Genomic DNA, 13,273 nt, shown 5'->3' with positions numbered 1-13,273 from the left:
TCTTACAAGGTATCAGCCACTGGGAGGTGCTATTTTCAATTTGCTGGAAAGCTAGCAAAATATCTCATTTTACTAGTACTTCTGAGAAATAGCTAATATAAAAACATATTAAAATTTAGTTAATACCAAACCCTGAAAGAACAAATCTGAGTCCATATTAAATCTTTTCCTTTTAGTTTAAACTTTGTGCTTTGTTGCCTGTGCTTTGTAAAAGAATGTTGTCTACAGGCTGAAATATACAGAATAGGTTATTCCCAAAGCTCTAACCGCTAAGGGTCCATTCATAGGATGAGAGATCAAAAGTTGCAGAACAGAGAACAACAATTGTCTTGTTGGAAGTTTACAGGAATATCATGACCTGACATACACGGACAGCTGTAAGAACAAAGAATTCCAACACCAGGAGGTTTGCAACAACCAACCATGCCCCTCCCTCATCTTGCCTTTAAAACTGTTTTGCTGAAGCCTTTAGGAGAATTCAAGGTTTTGAGGGCATGAGCAACCTGACTCCTTGCATGGCCCTGCAATAAATCTTTCTCTGCTCCAAAGTCCAGTGTTTCATTATTGTTTGGCCTCACTGTGCGTTGGACACATGAACTTGCATTCAGTAACGATAATAATAATGATAATAATAATAATTTTTTAAAATGCTTACTACTATGTGATTTCCAAGCATTTCAGCCTCCCAACAACACTGTGTGGTACATACTAAAATTATCCCATTTCACAGATGAGGAAACTCCAGCACAGAAATATTAACAGGCCAGAGTCACACATGCCTTAAGAATATTGCTTGAGTTTGCATTTGCTTCCATTTGCCTCCTGCTACCTCTTCCACTCTCTCTAGATTCCCGACAAGTTGGCAAGTCAAGCCCAACATTGTAGACTCTTCTTTTCACCAAGTTGCCTTCCTCTCTTTCCCTTCCTTTCTATCCATATCTAAACACAGCAGAAGGCTGCTTGTTACAAAACTAAAAAAATTCTCTAGGCATTTACAAATTTCTATTCCTTAGTCCCCTTTGGATACACTGTTCTGCAAGGCATAACCCTTTCTAAGGAAAAGACCTTGGGTAAGTAAACAAAGAACAAAGAGCGGTTTTGCTTTTTTTTTGCTTATCACCCCTCCCCCACAGGTCTACAAGGATTAAGCCAAAACCTGATGTCATCAATGACTGACAGTGCACTCTGGGAGGAAATTAAGTTGATAACCGGATGCTCTGTGCTTTCCACAGCAGGCCTCTTAGATAGTTAAGATGTATACCTCACGCAGAATTTTAATAAATGCAGGTTCTTGAATTTTCTCATACATAGGAAACCACCAAAATCATTGCCTTGAGTTACCTGCTCTTTGTGTTTGCCAGTAGTCTTTTACCAAGATGCTTGACTGTACTTATTCCTAGACAAAAATCACACATACACTGGCTCTCCCCAACCTTCAAAGCAGCTTCTCAGAGCTCCTATGCAGCTATCTCTTAGGCTCTAGTCCTGAGAAAGACTGTGAATAAAACAAACTAACAACTCATGTTGTATGTTTTCCTTTAAATTGAGAGGAAGAAGCAGCAATGAGTTGGTAGTGGTATTCTTTTCTAAACAGGAAACATTGGAGGAAAGAAGTGATATTTGAGAGCCTCTGATTGATGGAAAGAAAAATAGAGAAACTACAGAGATGGGGTCAGTAAAATGCAGCTGTCAGCTGAAACCCACCAAAAATTCACCCTGCCACATCTTCCATTTCTCAAATGAAGTGGACCCTCAAACCAGTCACCTAGGATGGGGTCAGGGAGACATGTAACTAGAGAGGTGATATCCTGCACAAAAAGTCCAGTATCCCCACTTGTGAACTGGGGAACCAGACAGTAACCTGCCCCTACCCCCCCTCTGCTGACCCACTGAAGTAGGAAGGCCAGTGGAGGAAGAAATGGGGAAGTTTGAGGTGCTCCTGCAGTGGCTTTTAAGTGCTATATAACAACAGACTCTAATCCCAAGTGAGACAAAAGCCTCTGCCATAAACATGGTTAGCAACGAGTTTCTGGAAACATTTTCTGAGGATGCAGTGAAGGAGAAGGGGTATTGTGCATACTGCTTTACCTTAAAACCACAACCTGGTTCATTTTTCTTTCACAAGCCGTGTGCAGCGCTGCCCGCCCCACCCCCCCCCACCCCCCCACCCCCCCACCCCGGCCCACCCCGCATGGTTTGCATGGTATTTGTAAGTAATTTCAGCCGTAAGAAGAGGAGTCCCTAGTATTCACAGAGTCAGGTGCCATTTCGAAAACTGCTCCTCTCTACCTAGAGCTCCCATATTTCCGGATGTAACTTAGAAGTGCACTTCAAAATGGAATCGTGCTCTTTCTGTCTTACTTCACTCTGTATGACAGACTCTAGGTCCATCTAGTCTCTACAAATGACCCAATTTTGTTCCTTTTTATGGCTGAGTAAGGTTCCATTATATATAATGTACCACATCTTCTTTATCATTCCTCTGTCAATGGTTGCTTCCATGTCCTAGCTATTGTAAATAGTGCTGCAATGAACATTGGGGTGCATGTGTCTTTTTGAAGTATGGTTTTCTCAGGGTATATGCCCAGTAGTGGGATTGCTGGGTCACATGGTAGCTCTACTTTTAGTTTTTTAAGAAAACTCTGGATATATGTATACACATAGCTGATTCACATCGTTGTACAGCAGAAACTAAGTCACCATTGTAAAGCAACTATACCCCAAGGAGAAAAAAAAAATGGTATTGTGCTCCAAAGACTCCATTCAAAATATAGAGTTTGATTTTTAAATTCAATCTTCAGATTTTTAGGCATAATGGAATTGCAGTCTCTGGCCTTCAAAACCAGCCTCCTTAGCAATTCACAATTTAGGAAAGTAATGAACAGGAAAGTGAAAAAACTTCCTCCTCGTCAGGCAGGAAGTAAGTAGCATAGCTTGAATCTGACTTATTTTCCTAAGAGGCAGGCGATGTACTCTATAAACTCCCGATAAATTCACCGCCAACCCGCAAATATTCCGGTTATTTGATTTGGGTGCTAACCAAACTTACAGCATTTAAAAAAATATGCATGTTACAGTGAGAAAACTTTTTTTTTTTTTTTTTTAATCACTTAAGGGTGCTTTACTTCCCACCCAAGTCTAGGAGAATGCCAGCGAGGAGACAAAGAGGGCCGGGGTGGGGCGTAGGGCTTCCACTGGCCTGAAAGCTGAAATCAGGGGAATCGCACCGCTGCAGTGGGCGAGGCCCTGGGGCGAGGGACACCGCACCCAGGCTTGGGGATCTCTGCAACGGACAAAGGCAGCTTCGCAGTAAAGGAATGCCAGTCCCCCTAGGTACACACCCAGGCCCTTAGTTATCACGCTCCGGTCCCCAAGAACAGGTTTGCGCGGCTGCTGCAAAAATCCATGATGACAGAACAGACATAAAGGGCTGGGGGGATGCATTATGAAGGAAGTGTTGCAGGGTGGGCTTTGCGCGTTTTGTTTTTCCGCCCTCGCTGCGGCTAGGTGCGTGGGTGGACGCGGTGGGTGGGCCCCCAACGCCGGGCAGGCCCCGGACGCCGTTCCGGAGACGCGCCGCGAAGGAGTTAAGCGCGCCGGCGGTGACGTCACCTCATTTACAAAGGAGCGCGCATATAGCGGCGCCCGCCGCGCCCCGCCCCGCACTCGGCGGCGACCACTGAGCAGACCTTACTTTGCTGGCTCGCAACTCGCTCCGGTGAGCCCCGGGGCCCCTGCCTCCTGCCCTTTGCTCCCCTTCCCGCCCCGCGCCCGCATCCCTGAAGCCGAGCGCGAGCGGTCCTCCTGGGAAAGGCTGCTGCTGGGGAGCTGGGGGATGCTAGGCCCTTCCAGATGCTGGGTAACGGGGTCGGGAACTCGGTGATTTTTTTTTGTTTGTTTTTTAAATACTTAAAAATTTCGCGTTTTGCTATGGCAGCTTCGAAGAGAACATTTTTTTTCTTTCCTCTCCCCCCTCCAAAAAAAAAAGCATTCTGCATCGCCTCAGGTGGTGATGAGTCAGGAACAGAAAGATCCTTTGTTCCAGCTCACACCCACCCAAGCCCGGAGCTTCACAATCACATTTTTTCTCTCGCCTCCGATGGCTTCGTGGGCTGTATCTGTTCAGGTTTAAGGCGGCTGGGCTATATTATGAAATGTTTAAAACGCCCTTCTTGCAGGGGAATGTGTGCAGAGCTGCGGAATTGCTCCTAAATGCAGATCAGGGTTGATCTAGAGGGTGTGGGGGGCAGCTTTGTGTGCGGCTGGCTGCATTGTTGAGCAAAAGGAAGGAAGCGGGTAGGGCGGTGGTCGGTGGCGCCCGGCAGCAGCTGCTGCCTTTGTGAGCAGAGAAGAAAGCAGGACGGCTCGCATCTTTGGGGAAGAGGCCACGTATAGAAAACGGAAACATTTTGTGCAGCCGTGGCTTCATTTTAAGAAATCTAACTCGATTTTCTTCCCCTTAAACTTGAAATGGTTTCACTTTTCTCTAATGTTGAAACGCTGCAAGTAACGAACCCACAGTGGTTAATTTCACTGTTCCGAAAGATTCGGCTTCCTAGTGTGGGCGATCTTCCCAATTTGACCCCCCGCGTTTTGAAATACTAAAGGCGGGGAGAGGGGCTCTCTTTTTCTCCTGTAGAAAGAGGATGATCTTTAGCCCTGAATGAAAGCGGAAGGGGACAAAGTGGGTTTTGCGGCAGGAGACAGCAGGGCAGAGGCGCATTTCTGAGTCGGGAGAGACGAGGGTAGGTGGCCCGCCCTCAATCTCCCTCTTGGCTTTGTACCTGCAGCTTCCTCTGCAGCCATGTCTGACAAACCCGATATGGCTGAGATTGAGAAATTCGATAAGTCGAAACTGAAGAAAACAGAAACGAGAGAGAAAAATCCACTGCCTTCACAAGAAAGTAAGCCTCCCTCCCAGCCCCCTTCTTTAGAAAAGGCCGAGCGGGAGTGGCGGGGTGGGTGGGAGAGGATGGGAGGGGCTGGGAGAAGAATTGGGTGGGTGCAGGGAGTGCGGGGGAGGAGCTGACAGTTTGATTCACGCGGCATGGAAAGGTTAATTGAAAATTGCCTTGCAGCCAAGAAACACAGGGCTTTAATAATTTAACAGTTGAATGTTTAATATCCCATATTAATATGCAAATACCTTTATCCTCTTCTCTGTTCGAATGTTGTATTTCACATAAATATTTCATGATGGAATGCCTATTTGTGCTTGTAGAAATTTGTCTGATGAGGGAGGAGAGATGTCTTTAAACGAAAGTACTGAAATCCTAGGCTCGGCTATACTGAATTCGCATCTCCAGTCCCCTCCATCTTTTTTCTTTTTGTCTTTTTCTTTTCCGGTCGCAGCGATTGAACAGGAGAAGCAAGCGGGCGAGTCACAATGAGGCGCGCGCCGCCAGTACGCACTGTACATTCCACGAGCATTGCCTTCTTATTTTACTTCTTTTAGCTGTTTAACTTTGTAAGATGCAAAGAGGTTGGATCAAGTTTAAATGACTGTGCTGTCCCTTTTCACATCAAAGAATGGAGAACTACTGACAACGAAGGCCGCGCCTGCCTCCTACCCGCCTGTCTGGCTGGCAGGGAAGGAAAAGAACTTGCATGTTGGTGAAGGAAGGAGGCTGGGTGGGACGACAGGGAAATCTAGAGTAAAGAGCAAGCTGGTCCAAGGTGTCCTGCGGGCTGTAAAATGAAGTTTAATCAGAGTGCCATTTTTTGTTGTTGTTGTTGTTCAAATGATTTTAATTATTGGAATGCACAAGTTTTTAATATGCAAATAAAGTTTTAAAACCTACCTCGTGTGACTGGTGTCTGGAAGGCTTATTCCCAGATTAAATCTGTGCAAAGGGGCCTGCCTCTTGGCCTCACTGGGGAGAAATAAATGACAGACATCTGGTGATCTAGGTAAATTATGTTACACCATAGAAAAAGGTTTCGCCTGGGTATGTGAAATCCCTTGTGTATACCAGCTAGTTGGGACATCATTTTCTTAGGCTGAATTCGTGTGAGCTGTATTAAAGACTTCCTAAAAATGTATTTACAATCTTGGTTTTGATAAGGTAACACTTTCTTTATATAACAAACAAAATGAAGATGGGAATATATATAGCAAAGTATTTCTGGTATCAAATTGAACTTGGTTATTTAACCAGTTACTGGATTTGATACAAATAGAATTCAAGCAGTCGTACCAGATAAAAAAATGGGTGGAAACTGCATTTTTAACAGAGCCTTAAAAAGGAAGTTAGTATTTGTGATTCCTCATTGTGTAACAGCTCACTTTCTATTAGAATTCAACATTTAAATTTTTTTTATACAGTGAAAAATACATATACCATTAATATGATTTTAGGATCATTAAGTACTGTTAATTTGAATAAGTTAAAATATTTGGATTTTTAAACAGTGTGGTACCAGTGACATTGCGCTAAGTTTAATTCAACATGAATTAATTGGCTCATTTCCAGGTTTTTATTGTCTGATAATCCTCAATTTGAAATGCTTTCAATGATAGGAAAAGGAAAGCCTTTGTGTTTAGTCATTTTAATGTGCAGGAAAAGAAGGAAGTAAATTACCTTTTTTTATCTAATAGTCTTAACACTATTAATGCTTAATGAATTCCTAGGCTCTCGAACAAAAACAACTGAATTTTTAAATGAAAGTTTATGCAAAATCTCAAATTTACAATGTAAATGTCCAAGAAGGTAAACTTTGCACCCAAGAATTGACGTACGAAAACATGTTTCTTGGGCTTCCCTGGTGGCACAGTGGTTAAGAATCTGCCTGCCAATGCAGGGAACACAGGTTCAAGTAGTGGTCCTGGAAGATCCCACATGCCGTGGAGCAACGAAGCCTGTGCGCCACAGCTACTGAGCCTGTGCTCTAGAACCCACGAGCCACAACTACTGAGCACATGTGCCACAACTACTGAAGCCCGTGCACCTAGAGCCCGTGCTCCACAACGAGAAGCCACTGTAATGAGAAGCCCATGCACCGCAACTAGAGAAAGCCCGCACACAGCAACGAAGACCCAACACAGCCAAAAATAAAATAAAATAATAAATAAAATTTTAGAATAATAATAAAATATCTTACTTGAAGTTGGGGTGGGAATGGGGGTGGGAATGAGGGTGGGGGAATAAGGCGAGTGCAAATTGTTGATTATTAAACTGGTTGATTTCATTTCCTTTGCTAAACACATTTTGAGAAATGCACAGGAAACCATTTAAACTGGTTTAGGTAATCAACCAGACCATCAGCTAGAAGCCTTTATCTGTGTTGCAAGGGAAGGGATGGTGGCTGCAAAACCTGAAGTGCCACATCCTGCTTGATGAGAAAAGACAAGGACAGTGAGCACACAGAGGTCTGGGAGCCTTCTCAAGCTGGAGCCTGGCCCTCCAGCCCTGCATTTTCTCTTCCTGCCTCTAAGGAAGGGTGTGGCAAAATGAAAATGTGCAAGGCACAAATATAAACCAAACCCAGGTAGGTTTTTGCTGTGTGCATTTTTCAAACAAGGCAAAGATGAAACCAGATTGTAAGAAATTACCACACAGAAATTAACATACCATTGTAAAGCAATTATACTCCAATAAAGATGTTTTTAAAAAAAAATTACCACATCCAGTATCCTCAATTTAAAATAAGTGGATACCTAGAGGAACAGGATTATTCATGAGATCAAGTAAAGGCAAAGAAGACCTTTTTTCCTTTGGAGGGCAAATTATTGAATTTTGGCTACTTGATATGCGGGATGGGGAATCCAGAAGTTTCTGCCTAAATCAGATTTGCTTTGTGTTCTTAATTTTGCACATGGCAGGTGAAGGTGGAGTGGGGAAACTACATTTTAAAATTTGATGTGAGGAGAAATCATCGTTGTGTTTTGTTGTGTTTTCTTTCCCCAGGAGTGTGAGATAATTTTGCCAGTTGGGGGTATTTATGAATCAGTATGGGAATTTATTACAGTGGTATTTAGGAGATTGCAGTGAACACTCTTTCTTACAGACAGAAAGGGGACAGAGGTTTACCATTAAAATGAAGGGGCATCATTGGATTCTCATAACAATTAGATTCTCCCCACACCTTTGTGAGTCAGATAACGTCTCCTAAATGCATGAGGAGGATCTATTCATTTCCCTCAAAGAACCAGCTAACTCCTCAAGACAGAATATTTTCTATTACTTCTAAATGAATGGTTCCAAATTCATACTTTGGAAAGAACAATTCATTTTGGAAATAATATTAGCCCCCAAATAAAGGTAAAGCATCCTGAGCACTAGCACAAGAATTTAAGCTCAAAATACACTACTTAGTAATTAGGATAACAGAACAGGTCACCCCCAGATATGCCACTTTGGTATATTGACTATTTTGAACTGTAGACACTCGAAAAACAGCAAATACAGTGAGAGGCTTTCACTGACATCCCCTCAGCTGCCTAAAGACAGATCCTCCAAAAGGCATACAATTGTTATCAACACTTTCTTACCCCCACCCCAGGGAGTTTCATTAACTAAGGAAGATTGACTCTTCATCACAGAAGAGACTAGAAGACAACAGTACACTCAGAGTTGTCACAAACTATGCTACCTCTAATCTATTATTTTAAAAATCACTTACTCTCCCCTGAGAGACCTATATCCATTCCCCTTTCCCTATTAATGTGGTATTTAATCCTTGGTTCCAAAGTTACCCACTTTTCCTGGTTGTTATACATGTATATATGTTAATATACTTCTGTTTTATTTTTCTCTTTTTAATCTCTTTACTACAGTGTTCTCAGAAGAGAATTCCAAAGGGTATAGAAGAAATCTATTTTTCTCCCTTATATTAACCTTGAAAGTACTTATTGCTTGATTACTCTAGCAGCCTTCACTGCCCCAGGAGGGAACAAGAAAAATATATTCTTCCCTCTCCCTCCCCAGACACAAAAGTTCTCAATTTTAGATTTCATTTCTAAGAGTGACTTACACTGTAATCTAAGAGAATTAAACTCACCAAATTGAGGTTCCAATACATTTTATTTACATATAATGAGATGAGATTTATGGATGTCAGTATTCTAGTAAAAAATTCCATAATTTTCTGCTTCTAAGGTCCCTGACATTGCCTGACTCCAGCCCATCCAAAGACTGGTTGCTTTAACTCAGGACCCGAGTGTCCTGTCAATAAATTCCTCTCATGTTAGCTAGCTGGAATTGGTGTATATTGTCTGTCACCACTCAATCACTCGCAATATGTTTTCTTTTCTTTTTTTTGAATTTTATGTCCTTTTATTTATTTATTTTTTAACATCTTTTTTGGAGTATAATTACTTTACAATGGTAGGTTAGTTTCTGCTTTATAACAAAGTGAATCAGCTAAACATATAAATATATCCCCATATCTCCTCCCTCTTGCATCTCCCTCACACCCTCCCTATCCCACCCCTCTAGGTGGTCACAAAGCACCGAGCTGATCTCCCTGTGCTATGTGACTGCTTCCCACTAGCTATCTGTTTTACATTTGGTAGTATATATATATGTCAATGCCACTATCTCACTTCGTCCCAGCTTACCGTTCCCCCTCCCCATGTCCTCATGTCCATTCTCTACATCTGTGTTTTTATACCTGTCCTGCCCCTAAGTTCTTCAGAACCACTTTTTTTTTTTTTAGATTCCATATATATGTGTTAGCATATGGTGTTTGTTTTTCTTTCTGACCTACTTCATTCTGTATGACAGTCTCTAGGTCCATCCACCTCATTACAAATAACTTAATTTCGTTTCATTTTATGGCTGAGTAATATTCCATTGTATATATGTGCCACATCTTTTTTATCCATTCATCTGTTGATGGACACTTAGCTTGCGTCCATGTCCTGGCTATTGTAAATAGAGTTGCAATGAACATTGGGCTACCTGTGTCTTTTTGAATTATGGTTTTCTCAGAGTATAAGCCCAGTAGTGGGATTGCTGGGTAACATGGTAGTTCTATTTTTAGTTTTCTAAGGAACCTCCATCCTGTTCTCCATAGTGGCTGTATCAGTTTACATTCCCACCGACAGTGCAATAGGGTTCCCTTTTCTCCACACCCTCTCCAGCATTTATTGTCTGTAGATATTTTGATGATGGCCATTGTGACTGGTGTGAGGTAATACCTGATTGTGATTTTTTATGTCAAGTTCTTTCCTGCCTCCATGCCCTACATGTGAAAAGGAGTAAGAGAAAACAGGATTTGCAGAGAGACCCTCAGGATAGCTAAGCTCTATCAAGGAGTCTGGAAAGTCCCCCAAAAGAGTACATAAGAAATAGAGAAGAGAGTAATTACAGAAATAAATGAGAGACAAAAAGATCTAGGCAGTACAACAAAATGTCCTAGATGAGAAAATATTTTCCCAGTCAATGAAAGGGCCTACTGAACAAAGCTAATGTTGTGCCTACATGGTAAGTATGTATTTAACTATCATTATTTAAAGCACTTAATCTTTTCAGGTAAAGTTTATCCATGGTATTAGGGTCATGCCAAGTAAGTCTTTTTGTTACAAGTCAGAGTTTAAGAACCCAAATGCATAAAGGCTAATGACCATTGATTAATGGTCAAAAATCCTCTCTCTAAGTAAATTGACCTGAACAACTACTGCCCCAAAGGGTGGTAGTACAGGTTCCCTGCTGGTTCAATATCCACACTCAGTGTCCACAGATAAAGTTTTATTGGTACACTGCCAAATGCATTCACTTGCAAAATGTCTATGACTGCTCTTGTGCTAAAATGGCAGAGTTCAGTAGCTGCAATAGAGAGCAAATGGCCTGCAAAGCCGAAAATATTTACTAACTCTTTACAGAACAAGTTTTCTGCCCTCTAATTTATACAAAGCTATTTTCAGAAGGAGAATTTAGGTACAGCATGAAATGTTTAGGCACACAAATTACCACAGTGAATTGATATGGAACATAAACCTAACGTTTCATGTGATATTTCTAATGTATAAGCTGGGAAAGTGAAAATATGGAGATTAAAGTAAAAAAACAGACATCAGAACCTAAACTTTGAGCATCAGGAAAGGGAATAGAATAGAACAAAATGTTTGAAGGCATGTATTAACAGTTGTCATGTTTCCTTTCTGTACTAGCATGCTACCCTTTCTGAAAGCAGAGGTGTGCAACCAGTAGGCAATCATTAACCTTTGGTGTTTGACTAATGGATGAAGGACACTCAGCTTTGATACCAGTCTGAGTAGGCAGTGATGAGTGTAACTTTCGATAGCTAATATCTTAAAGTAAACACACTTTGGAGATCCCATGAAAAGGCTGAGTGTGTATCTATATGTTAATGACCCCCTAGAAGTGCTATGGTCAGATTCACTTTTTATTTTGGACATATTTCAGTCCAGCTGAGGTGGGATAACATTTTCAGTATTGTTATTGAAGAGAATGGTCAGTGGTGGAGGAGGGACATGGGTAAGAAAAATAGTTACCCTTTGTAATTTCCAGTTTGCATATGTGTATGTGTCTGTGTGTATATAATGTTTTATTTTGAAAGTCTCTTAGTATAGAAGTTCATATATACAATTTATAAATATATAATAAAGATACATCTTTATATATATTTGTGTTCTTAAACATTTATTGATAACTATAATATGTGGTAATGAAAGATTTGGATATTTCTCGTCTTAAGTTTTTTATTGCTACATAAGAAATTACAACAAACTTAGTGTCACAAAACAACACATTAATAATCTCATAGTTTCTTTCTGTTAGAAGTCCGATGATGGCTCATTGGGTGCTTTGTTCAGAATCTCACAAGGCTAAATTAAGGTATTGACTGGGGTTACATTCTCATCTGGAATCTCATTTTTCTTCCAAGCTTCTGTGGTTGTTGGCAGAATTCATTTCTTTGAAGCTGTAGAGCTCATTGTGGCTTGCTACTTCAAGCTCAGAAAGAGAAATTCTCTGTGATCCAGAGAAGAACTTAAGCCCTTTTATAGAATGCCCAGCTGATTAAATCAGTCCCACCTAAGATATTCTCCCTTTTGATAACTTAACTGATTGGAACTTCGGTTATGTCTTCAAAATTCCTTGCCATGGTATAATATAATCAGGGCATGACACTTTTATCATATAACCTAATCGTGGCATAACACCAGGTAATAAAAATCATAGATGTCACTATAGAATTTTGCCTATTTTACTTCTTCTCTAGTAAAGCATGCATTCCAGAGTCAGAGGGTGCTAACTCTGAATCTTAGCTCTCCCACCTACAAGTTCTTTGACTAAACAAGTAACTTAATCTTTCTATGCTTTATTTCCTTTAACTGTAGACTCAAGATTATTCTAGCACCTACTTCTTTGGCCTAGTGCTAAAATTAAATTGAATAATATTTATAAAGGATATAGTACACTGGCATATAACAAGTGGGGAGTAAATGACATATTCATTTTCAGACAATAGAAAAATGATGTTGAACAGCTCCAGAATGTTAATCACTGAATCTTCAAAAAGAAAGGCAAGAGGGGAAAAACTAATAACATGTTATCCCTGATGTTATAATAGAAAGGGCTTACACTGGTGGTGATTTAGAACAAGTTAATTTAATACATAGTGCATTAACACAAAGTGAGACACTATAGGTGAAAGTCCCAACCTTCAATAACTATTATTTGAATTTAAATCTGGACAGCAATACCTGCTTAATAATTGTCTATGGATTAATTGAGTGATTAGTTTCTTTAAAAAGTCAAATCACTTGTTAAAGCAAATAATTTCTTCCCCGTTGCTGTTACCCACAGAACTATTTGAACATGGCAAATACTTAATGTGCCCACATGACCCTTCCCTTCTATTCTAATTGAGGATGAGATCTATTATTATGAAACCAAGAGAGAAAGTCTAAGTGTAAGAACATTTGCCAAAGATCTTGATAAAGTTGTGTAGCAAATGGAGAAACACAAATATGAAACCCAGGATCCATAGTTTCTGTACTGAAGAATAGTTCTTATCTACCTCCTAGTCTCAAGCTAAAAGCCTATTATTAAGCTCTTTGAAAGGAAGAAGGAAAAAAACAATATCCACAAAACAAGAAGAGCCTCCCCAAACACCACTCTAAATCTTGTCCTTGGAAGTAAAGTCAAACAGCTTCCACTGATTATGGACTTCCTAATACGTGGAAAATCCACAACCCCACGTTACCTCATGCTTACAACAATGGGCAGACAGAAACCACACAGTGCGGGCTTTTGTCTTTTTCGTATATTGGCTTCTTATTCTCCAGAATGGCTTCTGGCCTGGT

At 40.8% G+C, this 13,273-nt stretch overlaps 1 protein-coding gene across 1 annotated transcript; it reads left to right on the top strand.

The window, feature by feature from the left end:
- Positions 1-3,628: 3,628 nt before the first annotated feature.
- Positions 3,629-5,797, top strand: LOC118889468 (thymosin beta-4-like). The gene is made up of 3 exons (XM_036841229.1): positions 3,629-3,718; positions 4,791-4,904; positions 5,353-5,797. The coding sequence occupies exons 2-3, from the start codon at positions 4,805-4,807 to the stop codon at positions 5,388-5,390; spliced, it is 138 nt and encodes a 45-aa protein (XP_036697124.1). The 5' UTR covers positions 3,629-3,718; positions 4,791-4,804; the 3' UTR covers positions 5,391-5,797.
- The last annotated feature ends 7,476 nt before the right edge of the window (positions 5,798-13,273 follow it).

Source organism: Balaenoptera musculus, chromosome Y (genome assembly GCF_009873245.2).
Source record: "Balaenoptera musculus isolate JJ_BM4_2016_0621 chromosome Y, mBalMus1.pri.v3, whole genome shotgun sequence".
NCBI classification, from domain to species: Eukaryota; Metazoa; Chordata; class Mammalia; order Artiodactyla; family Balaenopteridae; genus Balaenoptera; species Balaenoptera musculus.
Note: the sequence above shows the minus strand (reverse complement) of the source record. Positions and strands in the feature narration are given on the sequence as shown.

Bases quoted from the DNA above. Each gene is read 5' to 3' on its own strand.
- LOC118889468 (XM_036841229.1), top strand. From the start codon at position 4,805: ATGTCTGACAAACCCGATATGGCTGAGATTGAGAAATTCGATAAGTCG. The intron at 4,905-5,352 runs GTAAGCCTCCCT...TTCCGGTCGCAG, and splicing joins TCCACTGCCTTCACAAGAAA to CGATTGAACAGGAGAAGCAA.